This window comes from Kwoniella pini, chromosome 10 (assembly GCF_000512605.2).
Source record: "Kwoniella pini CBS 10737 chromosome 10, complete sequence".
NCBI lineage: Eukaryota > Fungi > Basidiomycota > Tremellomycetes > Tremellales > Cryptococcaceae > Kwoniella > Kwoniella pini.
In genome coordinates, this window is record NC_091725.1 from 522822 (window position 1) to 548616 (window position 25795).

General features: G+C 37.6%; 11 protein-coding genes across 11 annotated transcripts; 7 read left to right on the forward strand and 4 right to left on the reverse strand.

The window, feature by feature from the left end:
- Positions 1-1185: 1185 nt before the first annotated feature.
- I206_106993 (uncharacterized protein) lies at positions 1186-1710 on the reverse strand (the record flags this gene model as incomplete). Its single annotated transcript, XM_019157185.1, has 1 exon — positions 1186-1710. The coding sequence occupies one exon, from the start codon at positions 1708-1710 to the stop codon at positions 1186-1188; it is 525 nt and encodes a 174-aa protein (XP_019009903.1).
- Positions 1711-1979: 269 nt separating this feature from the next.
- Positions 1980-3936, forward strand: I206_106994 (uncharacterized protein; the record flags this gene model as incomplete). Its single annotated transcript, XM_019157184.1, has 4 exons — positions 1980-2102; positions 2198-2522; positions 2615-3004; positions 3092-3936. The coding sequence occupies 4 exons, from the start codon at positions 1980-1982 to the stop codon at positions 3934-3936; spliced, it is 1683 nt and encodes a 560-aa protein (XP_019009902.1).
- Positions 3937-4144: 208 nt separating this feature from the next.
- On the reverse strand, positions 4145-6098 carry I206_106995 (uncharacterized protein; the record flags this gene model as incomplete). The annotated part of the gene is made up of 8 exons (XM_070203438.1): positions 4145-4312; positions 4384-5016; positions 5076-5105; positions 5194-5258; positions 5331-5349; positions 5435-5534; positions 5636-5654; positions 5741-6098. 8 exons carry the CDS (start codon positions 6096-6098, stop codon positions 4145-4147), a joined length of 1392 nt encoding a protein of 463 aa, XP_070059539.1.
- A 980-nt stretch (positions 6099-7078) lies between these two features.
- On the forward strand, positions 7079-9819 carry I206_106996 (uncharacterized protein; the record flags this gene model as incomplete). Its single annotated transcript, XM_019157182.1, has 6 exons — positions 7079-7173; positions 7241-7386; positions 7478-7927; positions 7981-8078; positions 8134-8285; positions 8355-9819. 6 exons carry the CDS (start codon positions 7079-7081, stop codon positions 9817-9819), a joined length of 2406 nt encoding a protein of 801 aa, XP_019009900.1.
- A 325-nt stretch (positions 9820-10144) lies between these two features.
- On the reverse strand, positions 10145-10680 carry I206_106997 (uncharacterized protein; the record flags this gene model as incomplete). The annotated part of the gene is made up of 3 exons (XM_019157181.1): positions 10145-10152; positions 10256-10328; positions 10414-10680. 3 exons carry the CDS (start codon positions 10678-10680, stop codon positions 10145-10147), a joined length of 348 nt encoding a protein of 115 aa, XP_019009899.1.
- A 1411-nt stretch (positions 10681-12091) lies between these two features.
- I206_106998 (uncharacterized protein) lies at positions 12092-12585 on the forward strand (the record flags this gene model as incomplete). The annotated part of the gene is made up of 4 exons (XM_019157180.1): positions 12092-12115; positions 12171-12280; positions 12354-12436; positions 12533-12585. 4 exons carry the CDS (start codon positions 12092-12094, stop codon positions 12583-12585), a joined length of 270 nt encoding a protein of 89 aa, XP_019009898.1.
- A 539-nt stretch (positions 12586-13124) lies between these two features.
- On the forward strand, positions 13125-13806 carry I206_106999 (uncharacterized protein; the record flags this gene model as incomplete). Its single annotated transcript, XM_019157179.1, has 4 exons — positions 13125-13145; positions 13215-13336; positions 13523-13626; positions 13754-13806. The coding sequence occupies 4 exons, from the start codon at positions 13125-13127 to the stop codon at positions 13804-13806; spliced, it is 300 nt and encodes a 99-aa protein (XP_019009897.1).
- Positions 13807-14025: 219 nt separating this feature from the next.
- Positions 14026-15211, reverse strand: I206_107000 (uncharacterized protein; the record flags this gene model as incomplete). Its single annotated transcript, XM_019157178.1, has 4 exons — positions 14026-14071; positions 14139-14381; positions 14495-14762; positions 14845-15211. The coding sequence occupies 4 exons, from the start codon at positions 15209-15211 to the stop codon at positions 14026-14028; spliced, it is 924 nt and encodes a 307-aa protein (XP_019009896.1).
- A 918-nt stretch (positions 15212-16129) lies between these two features.
- Positions 16130-16762, forward strand: I206_107001 (uncharacterized protein; the record flags this gene model as incomplete). Its single annotated transcript, XM_019157177.1, has 1 exon — positions 16130-16762. One exon carries the CDS (start codon positions 16130-16132, stop codon positions 16760-16762), a length of 633 nt encoding a protein of 210 aa, XP_019009895.1.
- A 3145-nt stretch (positions 16763-19907) lies between these two features.
- On the forward strand, positions 19908-22206 carry I206_107002 (uncharacterized protein; the record flags this gene model as incomplete). Its single annotated transcript, XM_019157176.1, has 2 exons — positions 19908-21477; positions 21548-22206. 2 exons carry the CDS (start codon positions 19908-19910, stop codon positions 22204-22206), a joined length of 2229 nt encoding a protein of 742 aa, XP_019009894.1.
- Positions 22207-23178: 972 nt separating this feature from the next.
- Positions 23179-25735, forward strand: I206_107003 (uncharacterized protein; the record flags this gene model as incomplete). Its single annotated transcript, XM_019157175.2, has 8 exons — positions 23179-23203; positions 23265-23303; positions 23368-23408; positions 23479-23602; positions 23665-23728; positions 23791-23818; positions 23888-23950; positions 24017-25735. The coding sequence occupies 8 exons, from the start codon at positions 23179-23181 to the stop codon at positions 25733-25735; spliced, it is 2103 nt and encodes a 700-aa protein (XP_019009893.2).
- Positions 25736-25795: the final 60 nt, after the last annotated feature.

The following is a 25795-nucleotide window of genomic DNA, read 5'->3' on the forward strand; positions in this document are numbered from 1 at the left end:
CACCGCTATATCGATTCTTATACCTTCTACGCAGAGCATGATGACTTGCCCAACTTTTGCGAAGAACGTTTGTATTCTCTCGGAAACTGCGGAAACTTTTGTTCATATCTTTCCCATTGTTCGATCGCACCGTCAGATTCGTGAAGCAGATAACAACAGGATGTGAGCACATACGACTAATTTGGCCTCAAAGGAACAACACGCCCCCACCAAATGGTGCATGAATTTGAGATGGTACATACTATATACAACTGGGCTGAAAGTAGCCATATTATCGCTATTCCGCTCGCGCTTACAATCCAATATGATACATAAGTCAGCCATTGCTGAAAACTTGATTTTCTGATGGAACGTTTCAACTATCCTCATCGGTCTTCTCTTTAAGTTTGCCCGTTTCAGGACTGTTCAGCAGTACAATATAACGAAAAGTCCCTAGATTAGCCATGTGACAGATTCCATTCATGGAGCAAGTCTGCTTACTCTTTTCTCGCACACAGCAAAAATGCGATGGCCCTCGTCTCATCGTCAATTGTACGCAGCTTGTCAGCAGGTCGCCAATCTACCTTGAACCTAGTGGTAGAAAAATCCACTGGATAGAAATTGCCTTGCTTGATGTTCATCTTATCTTCGTTATCTCTCTCGAGTATATGTCCGTCGTAGGTACCCCCATACACGACTTGTGCTTCTTCATGTGAAAGGTTAAGACAGTCAAAAATTTGTTGTCTGCAATGAATTGCATTGAAATAAGTTAGTTTTGTCGGTCGTTGAACTTAATTGAGGTTATTTGAACCCACTCACTTCACAGGCAATGGGTATATGCCCAGCACAGCCTACACCGGATCTCCGACATCCTCCATAATACTCGCAATAATCCAATCATCTTCAGCTTCGTGTTCTTGATGCCAAGTAAACGTTCCATAATGAGTGGGAACAACCGAGCCTTGCAGGTCACGAAGATGCTGTCGTAGAACATAATCTTCACTTATGATTGCATCTCTTGCCTCAAGGCGAAGATGTTCTTTTCGAAATCCCATTCCTCAACCAGTGTACCTTCAGGAATATCCTTGTAGAATGAGCTTAATTTCGTTAACTTGAGGACAATCTGTTGTAATGGCACATCCCGATCTCGCAGCAGCATCATACCGCTGAAAACATCCCATTTAGTCCCTGCATGGACGAATTCGTCTATGGTACAAATGATGATTTTCGAATAATCTTCTTCATCCTCGTCCTTGAGCCAACAGCTTCTGCTAGTGGAAGTTTCCCATTCTCAAAGGAACCTATTTGTTCGCATTCCCGAGTAAGCATTGAATCAGTCTTGGCAAGTGTGGGAAGGTCAGATTCAGAGGGGGCAGGTGTCAAGACTCCACTCTTGATCAAGACTTTATGTTTGGTCAGAAACCTACTTATGGTTTCAATGATGGAAGACGAGTGACCTGAGAGGTGTTGGCCTGGCGATCTGACTGGTAGAGAGGGTGGAAGGGTCCTGAGAAACGCCATGTCATCTAAATCTTCGGCGTCAACCCCTGCACGAGATGAGCCCATTTCGCCTCCCATCAAAATCCGCAGGACATCAGTTTGACCATACCGGGCGCAAATCTGTTGTGGGGACCAAACAGGACTTGCTTCCGATGGGGTTGTGGCTGATGTTGGAGAGCAGCTGTGGCTAGGAGGGACTAGAGGCTCAGCGGTTTGCTGGGGAGACGTCATGATGATACTGGGTCTCTCAGACTTGACATGAGCGAATGTGTAATAAGTGGCGAAAGCTTTAAATGATCTACATCTTACGCAATTACATCAGATCTGGAGTCCCGAAGCTCTGAATGACCGGTCACGTGATCGGTCGCTGCGTCACTATTATATATGACTGTTCCAGCCTTATAAGAGTACGAATGACATCCATGTTATCCATTTGTATTAATCTTGCATTACGAGAGTTGCGCTGTATATCACAGTGAGAAGTGAAGGAAGACCTCAGCATGCCTACTGACCCAACACATCAGGATGCTCTGCAGCAGCTTCTGGCAGTGACTGCTTCCACTACTCCTAGCCAAAAAGAGCGCGACGAAAGGTTATTGAGAGAAAACGGATGGAATGTGCAGGTGAGTCTCTTATTCACTCCCCATGACGGCGCGGAATCAGTCCTTGAACAAATCATTTGACCATGGTGCAAGCATACTGATGACATCAATTACAGGCGACGGTCGAACAAATATTCTCAATGGGTAATTCCGCATCCGATGTTCCGAATGACTCGAGTTCAGCATCAGCATCTTCCTCGACCCGGACGTCAAATTCAGGAGGTAGGCCAAATCTACCGCGATTAGAAGTGGATGACCAGAACCCACTCCTACCTCGTCAACCGGCAGGTACGAGACGATTGTCTGGATCCAGACGATCTCCAAGATCACCAGGCGCACCAGGAGGTAGCACGGCCAACGTAGGTTTGGGATTATGGAGCTTGGTAGTCTGGCCTATATCGATCATTTGGGGTATAGTTGGCGGAATATGGTATTTCATTAGTAAGTCTGTCATAAATGCAATCCTCACTCTCTGATGACATTCACCTCTGTTCCTGATCGGAAGTGTTGAAATCTAACGTGGTCAAATGTAGTTCGAACCTTTGTTCCACTATCTTTACTCCCAAGACTCCCTTCATTCCTTTTACCACCCTCCTCTACAACTCCTTCTGGGTCCAATCTTCGACGTACAGAAGATTCCACGACCAGAAGTCTCCGCTTTGTACGTGACCTGGAAATTTCTACTAGGTGTTCAGCTTCTCAAGGCAATTTACCAGATTTTTACATTGGACCATATAGAGAATTCGTACAACAACTTCGAAAAGAAGGTAAATTGGGTTTAGTGATTATTGTTAGTGGAGAACATGAAAATGATGAAGAATTCAAAAAAAGTGTTTTGACCGATGAAGAGTTTGTACGGACTCTCAAGGAGAAGGGTGTAGTTGTTTGGGGAGCAGATTTAAGTAGTAGAGAGGGATATCAGGGTGAGTCGAATCGTTTATCTTTCCTTATTACGATATCGAGGAGAAACACACTGATTCTGATTGTGTATCTCTACACACTCTTTGCAGTCGCTCAAACGCTCTTACTTACTACATACCCCTCATTGACCTTCCTATCACTTTTACCTGTCCCTAATTCATCCACACCAAAATTAACGATCTTATCCTCTCTAAGTGGTTCTCCTTCAACAGCGACTTCGGCCTCGAACATCTTACAAACCCTTACAACTACCATTTTACCTCGAGTGACTCCATTTCTAAATAGGTTGAAGAGAGAAAGGTTGAGTTTGGAAGAAGCTAGACATTTGAGAGACGAACAAGATAAAGCATTTAAAGAAGCAGAAAGGAAAGATAGAGAGAAATTACAAATTCAAAGGCAAAAAGAAGAATTAGAGAGAATACAAATTGAAAGAAAAGAGAAAGAACGTATAGAAAAAGAGAAATATGAAGCTAATAGACAAATTTGGAGAAAATACGCTAAAAAACATTTAGTACCTACTTTCTTCGTGAAAAACGATGGTATAAAAGTCGCTATAAGAACTCCATTAAGTTCAGAAAGACATATAAAAACTTTTTCCAAAGACAATTTAGACTCAACATTGAATTTATTTATTTTTATAGATACTCTTTTAGTTGAAGATGATGATGATGATAAAGTAGTGGTAAATGATCCACCAGAAGGTTTTGAATATGAAAAGTTGGAAAATATAATTTGGGGATTTGAAATAGTTACTTCATTTCCTAGAAAAGAGATTGAAGCTACTTCTGTAAATGGTGAAGAATATTGGAATATCATTAAACAATCTGGTGGAGTTTTATTTGTAGAAAGAACAAATGGTAGTGGATGGGGAATAAAATCGAAACAAGGAGAAGAAGGTAGTGATGAAGAGGAAATTATTTCTGATTCTGATTAGATGATATCTACATTCTTAAAAACAGACTAGTAATTTGCTTTGCTAGAATCTCAATTCCACCATCTCATATTATTAGTCAATCATATGGAAAAATGCATTGTATTGTTACCAAATATGTTTTCGTTTTTAACATTGAAACAGAATTTTCAAAGTATAATATACAACAAAATTCCATTTTCTCCCGACTCGTCATCTCTCAGTGATTTTGTCATACTTGTTGATTTGCCTTCTTCTTCATTTCTTCAATTGTAAACTCTACTCCAAAGGGATCGATATCTCTCCAATCATCTTCATGAGCATTTATAGGATTCCAATCATTTATTAAATCTTCCATGAAAAGTTTTAATGAAGTAAAATTGATTATTTGTTCAGATAACTATCAATTCCGAATCGTTTACATCAGCAATTTGATCGGAAAAAAGGTAAAAAAAACAAAGTAACACTTACGGGAGTACGTTCTAATCCTGAAGTATTGGGTACAACCCAAAAATAAGTATACCCCTTTATTGTATGGAAATTCAATTCATGATGTGGTAATCTATATTTACGTGGTTTCGTTGCATTGAATGGGTCAACTTTCGATTTCTTAGCTTTTAAAATCGCGTTTGTTTTGATAGTCTTGCTTTCAAGTGAACTGAGTTTGGAATCAACATCAATGTTAACCGTGTTTTCTATTTTGAGTTGTGATGTTTGTTCTTGACTGGAAATAGGCGATAAAGAAGAAGATTCAGGACTATTTAAAAGTTCCTTTTTGACGGCAACTTTTGTTTCGCTGAGTGAACCATTATTGCTTGACGATATTATGTCTTCCTCTTTGATATCAATCTTCTCTTCCTTCATCTTTATCTTACTATGACTTCCAGAGGAGGATGAACTCGATTCCATTTTAGACTCGATATAAAGTTGGCCTTTCACCTCTTGAACACTTTCAATCGGAGTCGCGGTTTTACTAATTACACTTTCATACACATCCCAGATTTTTTTACCGACAAAACAAACTAGCTTAGGTTGATATTTGAGGAATTTTTTCGTCAAGTTAAAAACATTCAGTTTCATTTCCAAAGTTGATAATTCAGATTGCTACCAATTTGAGGGTCATCAGAAATGCATTGTTAGAGCATGGTCGAAAAATGATTCACCTCTGAAGTAGGTCTATCAACCAAATTCGTCTATTTAGTCACAGCATTTATAAGCGATTTGATCGTTTGGGATACAAAACAAGTATGAACAAGTGTCAAATCAGATTGACAAACGTACCAAGCCATATCCGTATGCTGGCATCTTATGATCTTCAGTAGGATCAAGTAATCTTGGTGTTAGGCCTAGAAGTTGTTTCAGCACAACTTATCGGATTTTGACCAAAAACATGTCAAGCTTAGAAATGCTTGATTCACCTGACTGATGTAACGATCTCTATAGGTAGAATAGTAAGCTCTCTTATGTCGTTTTTCCCTTTCCAGACAAACTTCAATAAGGTGGAAAAGGGAGAATGACTCACCCAAAATTTGTTGGTTGGATGGGAAAAATGATGTCCCATAGTAGATGATCTCTTCCCTATAACACCATAATCTCTGCAATCAGCTACATTGGCCTTTCCTCTGCGGTTTTGATGTTTCGCAAAACTTACCCGGACTATAAATAACACACGAGTTAGAGAAAGAGTTCTGCTTTTACATACTTGATATTAGGCCACACTCACTTAATACCACAGAATAGAACTACAGAAAGTAACGAATATCAACTTGAAATTCCATCTTGAGACTCTGTTTGATCTGCAGAAGACTAAAATATCTTGAGAACTCACTATGCAGATCATGTTCCAAAAGATCATTAACGGGCCTCAAATGTGAATATGCTTCAGGTGGAGCATATCCTCTAGGTATCTTATTCTTGCTTTTCTTTAAAATCCCGAGATCTATCTCTTGTTCTTTACCTTTTCGAGAACGTTTGCCACTTGATACTATCGCAGGAGATTGAATCTCTTCGTATTCACTTGCATCTTCACTTTGATTTTCATCATATTCATGTTCATCTTTCACAACTTTTCTAATCCTCTTTCTGGGTGAAATCCGTCGTGATGGCGATTTTGTTTCATCCTCACCAATTGCTCTTTTCTCCTTCGAAGGCGAAGCTAACTCTATAACTGGGACTTTCAGCTTCATGAGTATGAGTGATATAGCATTGCTTATGAAATGTTACTCGGTGATTTCGGATTCGAAAGATGATCGAGGGATATCTTTCATTAGAAGTGGAGGTTAACGAAATGTAAGGACTGATGACGACAAAGGAGACTTGTTGTAATCATATTGCCTTTCAAACATCAATCAATTTCTGATCCTCTCCAATATCGCAAAGTCTCATGCTTCCCTCTTTCAAGGCCAATATGCTCGCTAGTTCTGGATCAGCTATCCCCTTTACCGTTCTTTCCTTTGTATCCTGACCTATCAGAGCTTTCAATCTTGATATTGCAAAGAATCAACCATCCTTTACCTGTGCCATGATATATACAGACCTGCATCATATTAGATGAGGTGAGAAGACGCCCTTAGGAAAATGGCAATCAATGAACACTATAACAGGGGGTTTGCATTCTAATTGCATTTCTCTCATCGATCGAACGGAATAACGTTTCATCTCAGCTGATCCCACTGTTTTTCTGACTGATTATACTGATATATGCCTTACAGTCCACCTACTCTGTCACTTTTCCAGTCAATCGACCGAATACACTTTCTTCCCTTATTCAATCCGTAAAGTTTAAGCCATTCTTACGATATACACAGCTATACACATATTTACACACACTTTCAAACAATCAGTCAACTCTCGAGCCTCCTGAACACACAATCACTGTTCCTCATCACCATTGGTCTCGGATCCATCTGAAGTACGAGATTTTCATGGTTGCGTCCCACCATTCATCTCAAGCTAAGCGGATATAGCGTTCTGTTTTCTTTTCTGCGTCCGACTTGAGTCCTAATTATTGTTCACCCCGTACTACAGCTGGTCTGTGTAGATTTCCTACGTTCAAGCTTTTTCAACATTCATTTCGCATCTAATCATCTAGTTCACTCATTCTTTCTCACATTCAATCTCTCACAGAATCACTTATCATCAAACAATTTGTTTTCACGCCAAAATCATGACATCCTCAATATCTCGTCAGATTGTTCGACGTGATCAATCGACCTCCAATTCAGCCTCAGCCTCTTCAACCTCCTTCTCCATCTCAGATACGTGAGTCTTCATTCGCTATCCAGTGTCTTAGATTGGATCATATACTGACGCAGTTGTTATCTTGTAGCTCCCCTCTATTCTCTTATGGGATAGCTGACTCATCAAGCTCTTCATCGTCTTGGACAGCGGGTTATGCAAAACAATCTGATGGGTACGATGAAACTCTTCATTTGAGCTCGGCATCTAATTCTACAATCTCATTCAATATCACTGGTGAGTAAAGTAGACTCAAAACTTAATCTTATATTTCGCACAAAGGAAGGCTACGGGTTGACTGAATAAGTTTTGCCCAAATCGGAATTAGCTTCATCACTTACATTACTTATCCCGTCATACGATAATTGTCAAGCTACAATATCAATTAACGCATCATCACCAATTCTTGCATGTTCACAATCTATTTCTTCTTCTTCATCGGAAGTGATTCCATTTACTTTGTACAATCTACCAACAGGTTTACATAACGTTAAATGGGATTCCGGCACAGTTTCAAACGGACAACAAGTAATATTTTGGGGTATAGATGGAACTCGACCGATTGTGTCAAATGGATATTCGAATATTACGATTGATGACTCTTTTAATACTGTGGACAACGTGAACGTAGGTTTGAAATATGAAGGAGATTGGACACATCTGAATCCTAATGCACATTCGGATGCTTTAAGTGAAAGTGGTAACTTAGAAGATGATCTCAATAAGACTTTAGCTATTACTAAGACTACAGGTAGTGCGGTGACTTTAATGGGATCAGGTGAGCCTATTATCTCAAGCGAATTCATGATAAATTACTGACAAAGATGATAGGATCTGCCGTCTATATTTATGGTACTGTAGGACCAGATTATGGATTAGCATCGATATCGCTCAATGGGCAAATAGTCGTTGCATCGCTCAATCTGACTGTGAGTTTAGATCGATAGCTCCAATATGAATGATCAAGCTGACCTGTTTTACCAGTCCCCGTGGTATATGCCATACGAATTGCTCTGGTTTCAAACAGGTCTCGATAGTTCACAGACAAGTCAAGTTGTAATGACTAATCTGGTTGACAAGAAGATGGCCCTTGACTTTGTGATTGTTACTACCGATTCTGAAACTCTTTCACAACTGTGAGATTCTATGACTTAGTCCTTCTTGTTCGCTGGACTTGATGCTAATTGGGGTCACCTGATGTACAGCATTGCCGGTGGATCCGATGAATTTCTTTCAAGTCTTAAAGGTAAATTGATACTAGGTGTCGCTATTCCTGTGACGGTCCTTCTGCTACTCGCCCTTTTGACAATTTGGATCTTCCGAACGAGACGTCAAGGAAAACGAAGAAGAAATTCACGAGAATCTCAAGCAAATCTTCGACCTGCTTTTAATGGCGGTACTTCGCCATCTTCAAACAAGGAAAAAGGGATCATCAATGCTCGGTCGGTTACTCCTCGATCAATCGCTTCATTCGATGATGTTTTCGTATCCTATGATGAGGCTTTACAACAACGATTAAGTGAAAGATGGAGATCACCCACCAGTCCAAGTAATACAAATACCACAAGATCACCTAGATCTCCTAAAAGCATCGATGGGACCAGGACAAACACAAGCGGTCATACAGGAATCGGTTTAGCAATGGGTTTAACCAATGTACCTGAAAATATGATTTCATCACCTGAGAGAGTTCGTTCTCTTCTTGGATCTCAGTATGCTGCATCGACATCTGCACCAGATTCAAGGAGAGGAACAGCTTTACCAGCATATACACCTGAAGGGACATATGCTTCTCAGTTCACTCCTGTCACTGGAGGTCAAAATAATCATTCCCCTATAACAGCTTATGAAACTCTCACTGGAACCACACCTACCAATACAAATCCTTCAAATCCGATTCCTTCTACTAACAGCACAAGATCTACTCCTCCTCGGGGACAGAATGAGAATGTCGGTAGATTTCCAAATGCCGCAGAAGAGAAAGCTGCTCAATTGGCTGTATTTAATAAATTTGAAAAAGATGGAAATGGTAGAAATACAACAACAGCAACGCTTATGCAACCTGAAGCTGGACCTTGTTCAATAAATAGAAATTCAGATACTCCAAGTGATCTAATGAGTGTATTTGGTACTGCACCAGGATCAGAAGGTAGATTATCTACTTTCACAGATTGGACAGCGATTACACCTACAACCATTAATCAATCACCTTTCTTATTTGAATCAAATAATGAAATTGATAATTATCCTTTACCTATAAATCAAACTCCTCCATTAAAAATATCAAATTCACCTAATAATAACGCAAAACTTCAATCGACGACGAATAATTTTAATAAAGATTACCCTATTAGACCAAAAGTAGATATGACTTTCCTTAATAGTCCATTTAAAAATAAATCAACATTAAATCATCCTTTTTCTTCTTCTTCTTCTTCTACTAGTAGAATACCTCCACCATCTTCATATCCTATTTCAGCCGTTCCTCAAACACCTTCAAATATTAGTGATAACGAATATTCTGAAAATATAATTAAAAATCAAAGACATGGTAGAAATCATTCAACATCTTCTGAATGGACAACAAAATCAGCTGCAAGACCTGATTCAGCAATTATACCTTTTGAAAACTTTTTCAGTGGAATTCAAAGAGCTCCAACTAGAGAATGAAAATTGTAAAAGTGTAGATTATAGTTTGATTCTTTGGTCTCATCTATAACATCGTACAATACTGCTTATAGATGGGAATGTAATTCCATCCCAACATATCCTGGTATATTGTAGTCCAATGCATTTACGTACAAAATGATTTCAACTTGGATATGTGATGATAATGCATAATTGAATGTAGGAATATAATCCAAAGCAATAATGATTTGATCTGAAAGATTTTATAGTATTCGTACAACTGGTAATCAAAGGGTTTGAGATTGGATATGATAGATTGAATGTAGATGGTATAATTATACTTTGAGTTGACAATTTGGGATTACATTCACATGACTAGGAGATGAATATTGTTGGTCAGTAAAAATATCGTTAATAATTTGAAAGAAGATGACGCTCGGTTTATGGAAACCAAGAATAAAGCGTGAATAAAACTCACGAATACAACAACCTTTTTCAGGAGGTGCGAACGGATCTGATGATTTAGCTGATGATCCCCATATTGAAGGTAGCTAACGGTAAGTTAAGTCGTACATTTAGCAATTTAATTAATTGATTGATCAATTAATGAAAAAAATTATAAGAGAGGAACCTTACCATAGGATCTTTTGTATTTGTACAAAATTTTAATAAACTTAAACTAGCTTCACTAACTCTTAATCTTGGTCTAGCTAAATCATCTCTTAATCTTAAATTATGTTCTGTTAATCTACGTAATTTTAATTCTGCCATTGATTGTTTATGTCCTTTTGACCTTATTAATTTACCTTGTGTTATTGATTGTTGTTGTAATTGTAATTGTGATTGTGATTGTGATTGTGATATTGATAATCCTTCTTGTTGAATTGGTGAATGGCCGTTCATCAGTTATGAATTTGATCTATTTGTCGATAGATGATGATATTGAAGTTTGGTAAAAAGAAAGTATTTGTTTTCGTTTAATTCGACTATTAATTCGTCGTCGTCGTCCGAAATTGCAATTTATTTATGATGTGAATTTATACAAAAGCGTTTCGTGTATAGCTTTATATTATCTTTGTTGAGTAGTTATATCGCAATCTCGATATGAGGATTATGATGAAATTGAATAATTGTATTATATACTCTAAGGATTAACTTTCTTATTGTTCTCTTTCAACTCAATCCGCCATGTTACCTAAAGCAGTATCAATATTTAAGGTACCATCATCACACATCACACTTCACCAAATCATGCATGCATCCATGCTAATAAAATCAAACCCTAAATCACGGAATCAATTCTGTTTTTTATCTGGGAGACTAATTTACGATGATTTCATCCCAAATTATTTTGAAACCATCAAAGCCAATTCTATTTGAGTGATATCTTTGTCTGCTTTCTTCTTCATTCTGATAACTTTTCACACAATTCAGTATCAATAATCACCTAGATATCCTCATGCACGACGTATCCATTTCTTCGTCTCTTCTCGCTTCCATTTCCTTCGCCGAAAGCATTTACGCAAATTACAACCGAATACAGTGATTAACCCAATCTTTCCCCCCTCCATAGCCGATTCCTTCGTGGATTGTGCCCCCTGCTCTTACTTTCAAATGTATAAGCGGTACCCATTGGAGGGGTATATCAACCAAACTTCTTTTCTTTAAAACATACTCATGAACTATGCAGGTGTTTAGATTAGAATTCTGACTTTGATATAAGCCGGAGGTTTATAGTCCTCTTCTTATCCTTTGGATAGAGGAGGTATGAAAATACCTTGACTCGGGTTCAGTACATACTTTATATATACATAATAGGTTATTTACATTAGTATGATAATTGATACTTTACTCTTTAATGAAGATTGATGAATTATATATAATATTAACCTCTTGTGTTATCTGACGAATTCATCACTTTGTATGAAGTATTAAGCATTCAAATGCAATAACAGCCATAATCATATTCCATTCCATGTTCGCATTGACTTTACTGTGTTGAACACAACTGTTCAAAATCGAGAGTCCGGCATTGATGTACAATTGTCCGGAATACTTGGCAAGACACTAGAATCTGTCCTTGGCAATTTCGCACAGCACAGCTTTACTAGTAGCCTTTGACATGATACAAATGATATCCTTTTCTGGAATTCATTCAAAGGAGAGCTTCGTATGATAATACTACAAGTCGTTTCAGATCATTTTCTCTTGAATTTATATTTTCATACTTTTGCTTCAAATAATCATTTAGTAGTCCGCTTCAATTAGAACACTTTGACTTTGCGAAGAATAGACCAGAACAAGCTTAGACAAAATGGATAAACCACATTATCAACAAGTAAGTAACGACATATTGTTCCAGTCCAATTGACAAGCTGACGAAGATACTTTAGAATGGTCATGCACCAGGAATGTATCAAGCTTCAGATGGGAATTGGTACCCCGTTAGTCAAATGCCTCAAGGACATGGAGGACATCAAGGAGGATCATTTTACGGTCAATAGTGAGTCTTGTTTTTTGCTCCAAACTTATAAATTGTATTTTGAGATCAGATTTTGACAATGGTATATCACTAGCGGTCAACAACAACCTATGCAACCTGGACCTCAACCTGTTTATATTCAACAACAAAAACCCGATAATAATACTGGATGTTGGGGTAAGTGAATATATATGTAGTCATCTTTAATGAGCCTATCTTCGCTTAATCTGAAGTTGAAAAAGATGAAGCTGATGACATTTGTTATTTATGTAGCCGGTATTTGCGCTGGTTTATGTTGTTTGAATTTAGGATTATGTTTATGCTAAATCTGTTTGTTTTTTTTCCTTCTATGTTCTGTAGTTTCAAAGATCTACCTAAACCTAGTTTTGATTTACCTCCATCTTAGATTTCTTACGATTATACACGCACCGAAACGTTCTTTCCCTTTGTTTTTGTTGTATAGCTCTTTCTCATATGGATAGATTATCGTATTTGATAGTCTTTGAGGTTGCGCAGCACTGCGGAAATATGGTAATTGAGTAACTGATTTTATTAAATTATGACTAACTATTATAACGTTATATGGTCTGACGCATTCGGTTTATTCATCATTTTCGCCACCCAAAATACGCAAAATTCAAAAAACACAGCCTCTTGGCATTTCTCTTTTTCTTATTTATTCAATCAATCCTTTCTAATTTCAAACTTCTTTTCATTATACATACTCAATATTCACATCAAAACACATAGTCATACATTCACAAAGTAATTGTAAACTAACTTCGCTACATACATAAAAAAGCGATAAGATAATCAATCGTTTTGTTATATAACAAATTTCAGAACCAAACAAATCTAACTAAAAATGAATAAACCAACTTACCCAGTGAGTAATTTAGATATCCTCGAATATGAAAATCTAAATGCTGATCATAACGAGCTGTTTTATTCATAGAACGATCAAGGTCAACAACAGATGTATCAAGCATCCGATGGTAAATGGTATCCTACTAGTGCTATGCCTCAAGGATGGCAACAACAAGGAGGTTATGGTGGAGGATACGGACAACAACCATAGTGAGTTACTTTTTTTCTCGATGATCAATTAGCCTTCACTGGCTATATCAAAAGGGTACTATCTTGGTTTGAGATGCAACGACTCTGAGCCATAAAGGATGCATATCACAACATCTCCTAGCTGCTTATCTGTTTGATTCGTAGTATCGAAAGAATAACAGACTAATGATTTTTCTTCTAATTTAGCGGTCAACAACAACCGATGTACCCAAATTCTCAACCGGTTTATGTCCAACAACAAGGTGGTAGAGGTGCAGGAGCTGGTGCAGGTGCCGGTATGGGAATTTTCGGTAAGCATTTATTTATCCTCTCTAATATCAAAAAAATATCCCTCTCCATTCCAAATCTCATCCCATGTTGGATTGTGAATCTTAAATCGAGCTCACAAGAAGCTTACGTTATGCCTGTACTTTTTAGCTGCATTATGTGGTGCTTTACTTTGTTTCGACCTCGGTGCATGTCTGTTTTAAATACAATCTACTTCTACAATTAGTTAATGTTATGTACGTACAAAAGTGTAATGAATGATATGTACAATGTAAGATGCTTGATCATCAGGTTCACCTCAACGACGCCGAACAAGAAGAATTTGAAAAATATACAGTTTGTTTAGGAAGGAATTGAAATCGAATATATACAACATTTCGGAAATTGAGACTTCATATCACTGATCTGCTAGGAAGCTTGATTCACTCAGCTCGAACTCGCTTATCCACAATAAGACCAGTGGTGGGACTATAATGTATGCTTGTTGAATCAATATATATTCTTGTAGCTCGAAGATTAAAAGTACACTACTCACTCAGTTCGCAGGGCCAGTCGCCACATCATTATCTTATCCTCTCTATCCAACTCTTTTTGCCCTTCTTGGTATTGCCAATCAGCCAAACAAACAGCGTGTTGGAAATCTATCAAGAAGAATTTTCCAACCTGTATATTCCTCTTATCATCATTATCTCTTTCTAGAATGTGGTTGTATTTGGTGTGTTGGTGTACGACATGCGGTATGTTGTGCAGATGTTTGAAACAATCAAGTATCTGTCGTCTACGAGAACATAAGTTTAGATCAACTAAGCTCCGCCGTGACTTTATTCAACTTAACTTGGTATATACATTCAACATGATATCGTTGTGATACGAGATCTGCATTGCACTCACTTGACAGGCAAAGAATATCTTGACATGACCTCACTGATCGGATCTCCTACATCCTCCATAATGGTTGCAATAATCCAATTTTCCTGCTTATTGTCATGCTCTTCATGCCATACGAACATCCCGTAATATCGGGGGACTACTAAGCCTTGAAGTTTCACAAGATGTTGTCGTAACATGTAATCTTCATTGATGATTTGTTTGAGTGCGTCATCGCGGTGGTATGCTTCATCTCCATCCCAGAAAGACGTATCATCGTCTGGATCATCAGCTATTTTGAATGACTTGAGCTTTGTCAATTTAAGTACTACAGGTTGTAATTCCCACATTCCGATCTTCGAGCATTATCACACCTCTAAATACATCCCAAGTACATCCTGCGTGAATCTGTTCATCTACACTACAAAAAATTATCTTGAACAAGTCTTCTTCATCATTGACGAATCTACAGTTTCTCTTGATTGACGATTGCCACTCCAATAGGGATGTAATTTGATCCCAATTGATAGATATCCTCGACTCGTCATTCTTGAGAATGGGGTGGTTCATTCCAGAATGTGTTGACATTCTGTAGTCGCCTTGAGAATGTGATGATTGGATGTGATTTGATTTTTCAGAAAATTTGACCATTTGAAAATTTGGCGTGATCTTCACGAAAGCTTTCTCGTCAAATTCCAAAGCGCGCAATGCAGCACGATCCGAAACCATACCCTCTTGCATGACTATCCGCAAGCAATTAAGGGATTTGTATCGTGAATCAACATCATTGTCTGCGAGAACCGGGTGCAGCGTGGTCATCAAGAGCGGAGGATTGTTCTGTTAGCTCTGCGACGAGGGATATGCGGTCACGCTGAATGTTGGTAACCAAGTTAGGTTACCGGTAATATCTTGAAGGGATGTAGAGCAATCCTTCTTCATCAATATTTTCCTAATCTAATCTATCCCTCGACCAGGTACTAGCGTGATCGTGGTAAACGTAACCACACCACGTGGCAGCTGAACCCTTTGTCCAAGCAAACGCGCGCATGGTACCTCTTTCCCCCAAAGAAAGTACTCACACGAGTTTAAACAACCTAATCCGGAATATCCGCGTGGTTTAGTGACGAGGCGCCCCACAAGGAGCGACGCAAACCAAAACTTGATTTTGTATAAGGTAATTAAAATTATTGGGGATGAATGGTGTTTGGTTCTTTACCCCAAAGGTAAAAAGTTACATTCCTTTGATTCCAGCATAAGGACATTTTAACGCTTCAAACATGATGCATTTGTTTTCTTCATGTATGTTAAATCACTCATTAATCAAAAGAAGGGGTCCCCAAAGAAATATACCTTGATTATTCAAACTAAATTAGACTAAACGATTACCTTTTACCCCCAAAACATTGAATATTTTCAACCTAAATCGTTTCAAGATCATATGTTGCAATACTTAAGTCACAACGATCATCATCGTCATTCACCACGTACTCCATACAACATCAACGTATATATATAGAGCCATAATTCGACAGTGGTTCAATCTTGGCCACTTACATTCTCTTCATTTCACTTGATCATTACCAGTCAAATATTAAATATCCTTTGAAATCTTTCATTCTTTTACCCAACAATTCCTCTGCATACGAAAAATACATCATCATGCACTCAATATCCCTCACTTCGCCTGAATCCGGACCGTCATCCCGACGATTAGAAAGTCATTCTTTATCTTCTCCATCGTCTGCAGATCATTCAAATACCGACTCGAACTACTCAAGCGATCACGAACATGATGAGCAAAGTTCACCTACTGAATCAGAAAAAGAATTCATGTCATCATCTTCCGAAGATTTTTCTTTATCACCTGAATCAAAATTTGTCAATCTTCCTTCTGTCTCACATTCACATTCACATTCATCTTCATCTATACATACACCTCCAACAAAATCTTCAAATTCAACCTCAGATGTCAAACATTTAACATCACGATATCCTAAAATATTTACAAATCCTCCTTCCAATTCTTCAAGTATTAGACCTAGAGTTAGAGGTTTATCACCTTTAACAACTACTACAAATCAAAATACATATAATGAATTTACACCTAGATTACCTAAATCACAACCTCTTTCTAGAACTTTATTTAATAGATCATTTTCTGATACACCACATGCAGGTATTATAGGTGGAAATAAAAAGAAGACGAGTCAAAAATTAATTGTACCTACCAAAGCATTTAGAACGACTTTTGAATTAGATATGTCAGCTAGTGAATTTGCCAGAAGGGCTTAGCTGTAATCAAAGAATATTGATGAAGCCAAATCACTCGCGGTTGGAAGACATTGAAGAAGAACAAGATACGTAATCAAATTATTAAATGACAAATCAATATCAATACACAATCATGTTTGTAATTTACTATATTAGACCCGAAGCAATGGGTTAGATCATCAACCTATGATGAATCAAGAAACCAGAATGTACATAGATCACAAAATTCAATTCATGTAATTTGTAAATTGTGAATAGAATCATATATGTTGAAATTAATAACAAATTAAATCATGTAGTATGACTAACTCGAGTTGATCATTATCACTCTTCATATGCATTCTTATGTCATGTCTAAAATGTTTCATGGTTTTACTTTTTGTTTTTTTGCGCGTTGGAAGCATAGAGACAAGTACTTTATCAATATATTGGACATCGATAAACTGGCTGTGGACAAGACTGTAAATCTTCTTCTTCTTGTAAACCACCTTTATCGTCATAACACCATGATTTCATTACATCTTCGCAATAGGGTTCATCAGCTCACGCGAATGACATGTGCACCCAGACCGAAGGCACAAGCGAAAAGAAACAGGAATTCTTTATGGAAATTTAGTTGCCGTAGTACCGATTCCAAATCTTCCTTTTTAAAAGTCTAAGGAATAGGTAATTCGAAACTAAAGATTTCGTCCGAGCTTTCGATCGTTTCGTTTCTATCTGAATATTTTTAGCGTGTTTTATATTTACGCCTTTGATACGGGCCTGGTAATGCGATTTTTTCGGGCATCCAATAAAATAGATCCGAGTTGTCTCTTTTGAATAGTAGGGTGATCCATACCGAGTCGTTATCCTTATGGCAATATGCTCCACTCATCCAGATACACAGGTCGCAGTCTTACTTAAGAAACATGTAAGACGGGATGAACAAAACAATATGGTAAATTTCATTCGGTTATCAAGATACTTTTACCGTTTACGAAGTAAACATATCATATCAAATGCGGCCGTATCAATTTTAGATATCCCACCTACGAGGTTTTTTTACTGCATTTCCACATATATGAAGTGATTGATCGATTTTAATCAGGTAACTGATTTTTTTTAATCAAATCAGATAAATGAAAAATAGAATGAATTCCCTGATTAAAAAATCTTCTCTGGATTTGTACTTGAAGTATGCTTCAATCAATGAGAAATAAGATGTGGCTAAACTGCGGAGTGAAACAATTAACGAAAAATGACGTGTTTCCCTTTTTATTACTTTACTTTTTAAAAGATTACCTCCGGGTATATGCGATATGATAAATACAAAAATGATTATTCAAAAAAACACGCTAAAAACAAAGACAATTGGAGCTAAAATATTACTCATCAGTCGAATACATATTTTTACAGAGGCCTGTAAAAGTATTGTTTGTTTCAGGAATAGCCTTTATACCGGGATAAGAATACATGATTTATGAAAAACAACGGTAACAGAGCACAGACTTCATTTAGTACCTTTGAAAAGATGTCAGATAAGGGAATAACAACGTGGTGTTCTCTTCTCCTCTTTCATATGCATATGCATTTCATCAAGAGAAATCAGAAATCAGAAATCAGGATTCACCCTAAAATACGTTTTCCCCCTTCCATAAGTAATCTCCCTCTCCACTTTTTCCTTTTGGCCCTTCATTCCATACTTCTCGTAAAAAGAAAAGAGTCTACACTTAACCTGTGATCTGATCATTTTTCTTTCCCCGCAAAAAACCATACTAATTTAGTTCGGCACGTCTTCTCTTAGTCTACTTTCGTTATATATTACTTAAAACCGCATCACATATTCATAGAAATCCCCCTTCCCCCCCCTATTCTGCGTCTTTCATTCAATTGCAAATCTAGGTGAGTTACGCTTTTCAGTATCATCCATCCTTTTTAAGACTGAGTCACCCACTAGACTTGTTTTTACCTAAAAAGAAAGATAGAATCATCGAATTGATCAACCAAGTCTTCCTCCTTAGATAAAACACGAATATACACAAGTAATTATCCCGGATCAACCGTCTTTTAGTCTATCCGATCTTACTTATCTTTATCATTTTAAACATATCATCTTGATTTATCTTTCATTGATCTTCCAACTCGATCTTTCAGCAGTAACGATAAGCACTGACTCCTGTATTCGCCTCGACTTTCACGTTTTATCGAATCTCATCGGACAGCTTTCGGCCGGTTCAATCAAGAAGATACGATTCACACCGCACTTAGGCGATCATCTATTATAGGACAACAGCGAAAGGGCAGATTCTAAGAGAAACTGAAAAAGAGGGAAATTCATATACAAGTCACACAAATTCACAACTTGTACCTCTGGGACCTGACACGGCAATCTCGCATTCTGATTTGGTAGAGCCTATATCTGAAACTGGAACAGTAATTTTGAGACAACATTTGTACCTCACGTTTCTCATCTCAATAAGTTAAAATCGGATCAAATAGAATAAATAATATATCGAAAGAAATAAAATCATATCAAAGATAGGATTTCTTCTTTGGCGCGACATTATCATAAATCGTGAGTTTACTATTTAAATCGCCTTCATTTTCATTGTCAAAATGGCATTTTCCATTTGCTTTCGTCATATGTGATCTTGTCTCGATCTGTTTCTATTCTATTCAACCAATTGAATCGCAGAGTCCAGTGTTATAATGATTTCTTTGTTGGCGCAATTGACTTTATTATTTGTTTCTCGGATATAAACTCCGTCATGTCTCTTTTCATAAACAATCATATCGTAATTGACAAGGGAATCGGATCATATGACACATGGTTACATCTCCTTCGTTATATCACGCCGATCATTATCATCATCCATATTTGCTTTTGCTTATTTTTTATCGATATGATTGTTGTCCATACTCTCCATCTCCCGCATTTTTCCTAAACACGTATACATAAATTTGTCAAAACGCGAAAATCCCGACCTTGCACGGTACCTGTTTGCGTTTCCCCCACTTTCCCACCTTTTTACCCTTACAACACCCTCCTTCCCTAAAACCGCCCTTCAAATGTCTTTGAACATCGCTTTACGCTCAACGACATTCTAACTTCCCTTTTCCCCACTCCTGCTCATGATCAAATTGACTCGGTCTTCCTTACAACATACGCCTATGCTCGATTTCCATCATGCCTTCAATACTTCTTACAACTCCCGGCAACCCGACCGCTAATTCTTCCTCATCCACTTCGTCTTCTTACTTATGGTCTTCACCTGACGATGTGCTGACTTCGACAATTAGTTGGTCTACTCCTCTGGCATCACTCATAACGATGACTACTGGAGGATCAAATAATTCATCTCCAACAGATTTCGCCTTTGAACCTCCTAAAAACACCTTTGAATCCATTCCTTCCAACACCACCACACCATACAAACCAGAACTTATCAAAACCAACTCTTTCAAATCCGATCCAAGCGATCAAAGTCCATTCACACCCAGCGGAGGTCAAGTTGGCAACGGAAACTCTTATCCTTTCCCTAATTCCTTCCAATATAATTCATCAGCAGCTTCATCGTTCTCTTCAGCTTCTGGATCAGGTGCAGGAAGTTCTTTTTCATCTGTAGACGCTTTACCTGCTATTTCAAGGGATTTTGTTCGACCGTCTACATCGGAAACTAGAAGACCAGCTACTGCAGGAGGAGCTTTACAAAGTAGAAGTCCATTTGCAGGATTTATGCCAGGAAATTCAAACGAAGAAGGTCAAGGCCAAAGATTTCATCGTATAAATTCTGCTCAAAGGCCAAGTTCTTCAGACGGAAAGTTTAGACTACATACTACTATTGAAGAAAGCGGTGAAGGGATGTTCACAAACCCTTTCGATTCTTCTTCCGCTGCCAACGACTCGAGCGAAAGCGAATTAGCCAAACAAGTCCCAACTCAAACTCCAACGTCAGATGGTAGTGTTGATCCTCACTATATACCCGCCAATCGTCGAGCATCAGAACCTCAATTCAATGTACAACAAAGTTGGGGACAGCAACATTCACCTCTTACACCTCAGCACAGTAACGGCATAAATCAAGCTTTAGGACTTACATCGGCGCCTGCCCACGTAGCCCCCACGGGATTTTTACAGCAACAACAAATTCAAAATTCCCAAGGCCAGCAGTTACCTTCCTATGCACGACCAACATACCATGGTCGACCACAAACTTCTGACGGTCTACCTTCTTATCCTCACCTCACTGGAAATGTGTCATTACCAAGTGCTCAATCCATTGCTCGTCAAATTCCAGGAATAGGAGCAGTCGTCGGAGGTGGATACTATCATCCACCAACCCCTGCTTCAGCTCGAACATACGACCAACAAGAAATCAAAAGTTATATGCCATTTAGAGATGACCGATCGAATTCACTAAATTCCCTTCCTCCACCTATGATGGGAGGACCTCCAACTGGTTTCCCAGGAGATAGAGCATATTCAATTGATTCAGGTTTAGCTCGAAATGGCGCTCCAACAAATATTCGATCATCATATATGCCTCCGGGTGGTAGTTCAGGTGAACTCGCCAACGAATTGACTTTTGTGCAACTTGGAGGACCCGCTCCAAAGAAACGACCAAGAAGGAGATATGATGAAATTGAACGATTGTATTCCTGTGGTTGGAACGGATGTGAAAAATCTTATGGAACATTGAATCACTTGAATGCGCACGTTGCGATGCAGAAACACGGAGAAAAGCGATTACCCTCTGGTGAGTCATCCTGCTTTCTGAATTGGTAGGTCTCTGAATAGAATATTGACATTCATTATTTACTTTGTAGAATTCAAAGATATGCGGAAAGCTTGGCGAAAGAAGAAGAGGGAAGCAGCAGCAAGTAACGCAAACGCAATGTACGCTGCCAATGCTGCTGCATGGTCTCAACGTGCTTCTATCAGTTCAGCTTCTGGCACAGAAAGTGATTGGGATCGAAGAGATTCAATGATGTCTGTAGGATCAGAATATCCTTCTAGTAGAGCTTCAATGTCTTATCAAAGTGGATACGCACATGCACCTTGGTCAACAGGTGGAGAATCAAGACCATCAACTTCGTCTTCGTCAATATCTTCAGTTGACGGTAGATCATACTTTGCGACTGGTCCACCATCTTCAGCTTATCCAGGAACTATCAATCCTCAAAATAATTTTATATCTAATAATAATCCAGCTATAGCTTCTAGAAGACCTTCTGCACCAAATCATTTACCTATTCCAATGTCAGCATCTGGAGTTGATGGATTTAGACAACAAATCTTATCTGGAAATGATGATCATCCTACTCCAACTGCACAAAATCCTTTCCCTCAGCAAAGAAGTTCTAATGGATTTCCATTCACAACTTTAACCAGTCCAATGACAAATGGTCAACAAATGCCTATAAATGGAAATAATGGTGGAGAAGGAAGTTATGCGGGCAGTGGTCAATTTGCTTTCTCAAGATAGGTCGATTGGAATTTGTACATCAAACTCAACCAATAACAAGAACGTATTTTTGTTTCAAAATATTCATCTTTGTTTCGCTTCCTCAATGCAATAAACATTTTTATCTTATCTTAAATCCATTTCATTCTTTTTGTGTAGTTGTAACAATACCTTGGAGATTGTTTGGTTTTATCCTGTTCTGTTTCTGCCCTTTTTTGATGATTATTTAAAATCGAAGTTTCATATTTTTATAATGTAAAATAGTTTGTGTTTGAGAGATTGAAAACAGGAATGAGGTATACATTTGAATGAGAAAATGAATATAACTCGAGATTTTTGATATTTTCATTGCCATCTTTTATGAAGCTTGAATAGCATTTGTGTACTGCTGTACATTTCAAATAGTGATGAATCGCTTTCTCGGTCTCCGTTTGTGTTTTTTTGAATATAAGATAATCTTAAGGGAGGGAGAGGGATGCGGGGATCCATTTATCTAATGACCGAATATTATTGAAAAAAGGTGGACCGAGAACCGAGAACCGAGAACCGAGAACCGAGATTCATTTGATGACGTTTACCAGATTTCAAAAGAGTGTATAGCAATGAATAATTTCATTTTAAGATGATCTACGTTTTTTACATTCTAAATAATGTATATTCTTTATTAGTATTTGCTTTTAATCTATTATTAATTTCATTATTAAGTAAAAGAAAGAAAACGAAAAACATCTCATTCTAATAGTTTCTTTTTTAAATTATTGTTTGAAAGAGATTTGATTTGAGTATCGTTCCTTTTGTAGTATAACGATCCGAGCGTAATTTACAAGTCAATATTAGAATTCAACTTCTTCATCAAATTACTTTGTACCTTTGCTTTCTACATTTTGGATCTTAATCCTAATCTCACTATCGAACAACTGGTCTGATCCGTGAATATCAAACATAATTTGAATCAACAGAGAACTAGGATAACTCAAAAGATAAATACTCAAGATGGGATTAAATAGTCCTTTACCTGGTAAATATTTTAACAATTACAATAATGCTTGAAATATACTAACGATTCGATAATATGGTAGTGAGATTAGAAGAAGAAACTAGAAAAGCAGCTAAGATATGTGAGTGAATGAGACCTTTGGTGGTTATACATGAATATCAATTTATAATAATATACTTTCACAGTGAGGAGTTTTGTTGATACACATAATAATGGATTGGATAAAGTGAGTCAACAATCATAAAATTTATACGTTCTGGTGAAACATACTAAATCTATTCACTTATGTTATTTAGGTAGTACCTCGACATGTATTAGAAAGAGCAGCAGGATTTGCAATTTTTACTGTATTCAAAGCTGGTTTTTTATTATCTGCTAGAGCTGGTAGTGGAGTTGTAATAGCTAGATTAGAAGATGGATGTGAGCATTTTAATCATTCCTTTTGAACGTGATGTAAGCTGATCAAAGGGAATCGAGGATAGCTTGGTCACCTCCTTCTGCGATTGGTTTAGGAGGTTTTGGATTTGGAGGTCAAATGGGTGCTGAGTGAGTAGAATGACGCTGGACGAATTCACTTGATTGCAAGCTGATGAAAATACGGTTCACAGAGTGACGGACTTCTTGATTGTATTGAATGTAAGTCAAGTACCTCGGATCCAAGTTGATTGATAAAACGTGGGGCTGATTAATGCTGTTCGTGTTTAGTCAAGATCAGCAGTAACGTCTTTCATGTCAGCTGGGAATTTGACATTGGGAGGTAATTTATCGGTGAGTTCCTATGCAGCACAGCATGAAACTTCATGAAGAACGCCATACTGATTTTCGATCTTTCAGGTCGCTGTTGGACCATTGGGTCGAAATGCTGAAGGTTCCGGATCAGTCAATACCAAAGGTCGTATAGCAGCAATGTATTCTTATTCAAAGACTAAAGGTCTGTTCGGAGGAGTATCAGTAGAAGGTTCAGTGATAGTTGAAAGACAAGATGCCAACAGATTAGCATATGGAGGAAATCCCAGTGCCAAACAAATCTTAACTGGAACTTTTGATCCACCTGATTGGGCGCATGTCTTGATAGATCAGCTGAATAAATCGACTGGATTACCTGGTGGTCAGAGATGGACCAACAGAGACGAAGATGGTGAAGGAGGTGGAATGGGTTATGGTACACCTGAAAAGAAAGGTGGAGGAGGATATGTGTTCGGTCAAGGTGTAGGAGCTGGTGGAAACACGCCACCAACCTCTTCCAGTGGTAGAAGGTCAAGAGGAAATAGTTTGTTTGGTGCACAAAATGATAAAAGCAACCCTATAGGAGGCCCCGACATTGGATCTGGATCACCTGCAAGACCTGGTAACACAAGAAAAGGATCATCTTTCAACCCATTTTCAAATGGTAATAATAGTCCGAGAAGATTAACGTTAGAACATTCTTCCGAGACTTATTCTGCAAATCCAACTTTTGATTCTGCGGGTGGAAGTACCCCTTTAGGAGGCAGATCAAGATCAGGTTCAATGTTGAAGAACGGTGAAGTTCCTCAACCTTTCTCATACATGAACCCTTCAAAATCCCAACAAAATCAGTATACCAAAGACAAAGATTTGTTAGGTGATTGGGATCCTACAAGTCATTCGACCGATCCATTCGGAAGTACAACCACGAATAGAAATGCTGGTCGAAAGATCAGTGGTGGCGAGAAAGATTTATTAGGTCAATGGTCATCAGATGGAAATGCACTTTCAGCTCAGTTTTCTTCCTTAAGTACCTCCACAGGCGTGAGGGGAAGAAGTGATTCAAAAACGAAAATGGGAAATCCAATTGGATTTGAAGATATTTTGGAGAACCCATCGTCAAAGAATAAAGGAGAACCAGATTTTACACCGAGAGAAACTGAATCTAAATTTGCTAATATAGATTGGTCAAATTATGATTCATCATCTTCAACTTCTATAAAACCAAATAATTTCATTTCAATTGCTTCAGGAAATGGTAATATAAGAAAATCATCACCTACGAAAAAACAAAGACCTTTTTCAAGTTATGTTTCAAGTACAAGTACAAATGGAAATTCCCCTAAACTTAATTCGAATTTAAATACTTTTTCACCATTTGAAGATTTACCTATTGGTAGATTACGTTCAAATTCAAATGAAACAAAACCTTTTGAACAATATTTGAATTTGCATCAACAACAACAACAACAACAACAACATGATAAAGGAATATTTAATGAAGAAGAAAATAAACCAGAATTAAAATTAAAAATAGGATTAGAAGAAGATTCATCATATAAAGGATATTCAAAAGCTATTGGATTATATGATTTTAATTCAAATCAAAAAGGTGATTTAAATTTTAAAGGTGGTCAAGTTATAATTATTTTAGATAAAGTAGATGAATCAAATAATTGGTGGAAAGGTTTTTCACCTTTAACAGGTAAAATTGGAATTTTTCCAAGTAATTATATTGAAATCATTGAATTACCTAAAAATCCAAAAGGTGGTGTAACTTTTAGTGAATTAAGAAAAAAAGTTGGAGGAAGTGAATTTGATTTATAAACAAATTACTTTGAAATATAATCTGAGGTATTTATTCATTGTGAAGTTCGTGCGAGATTT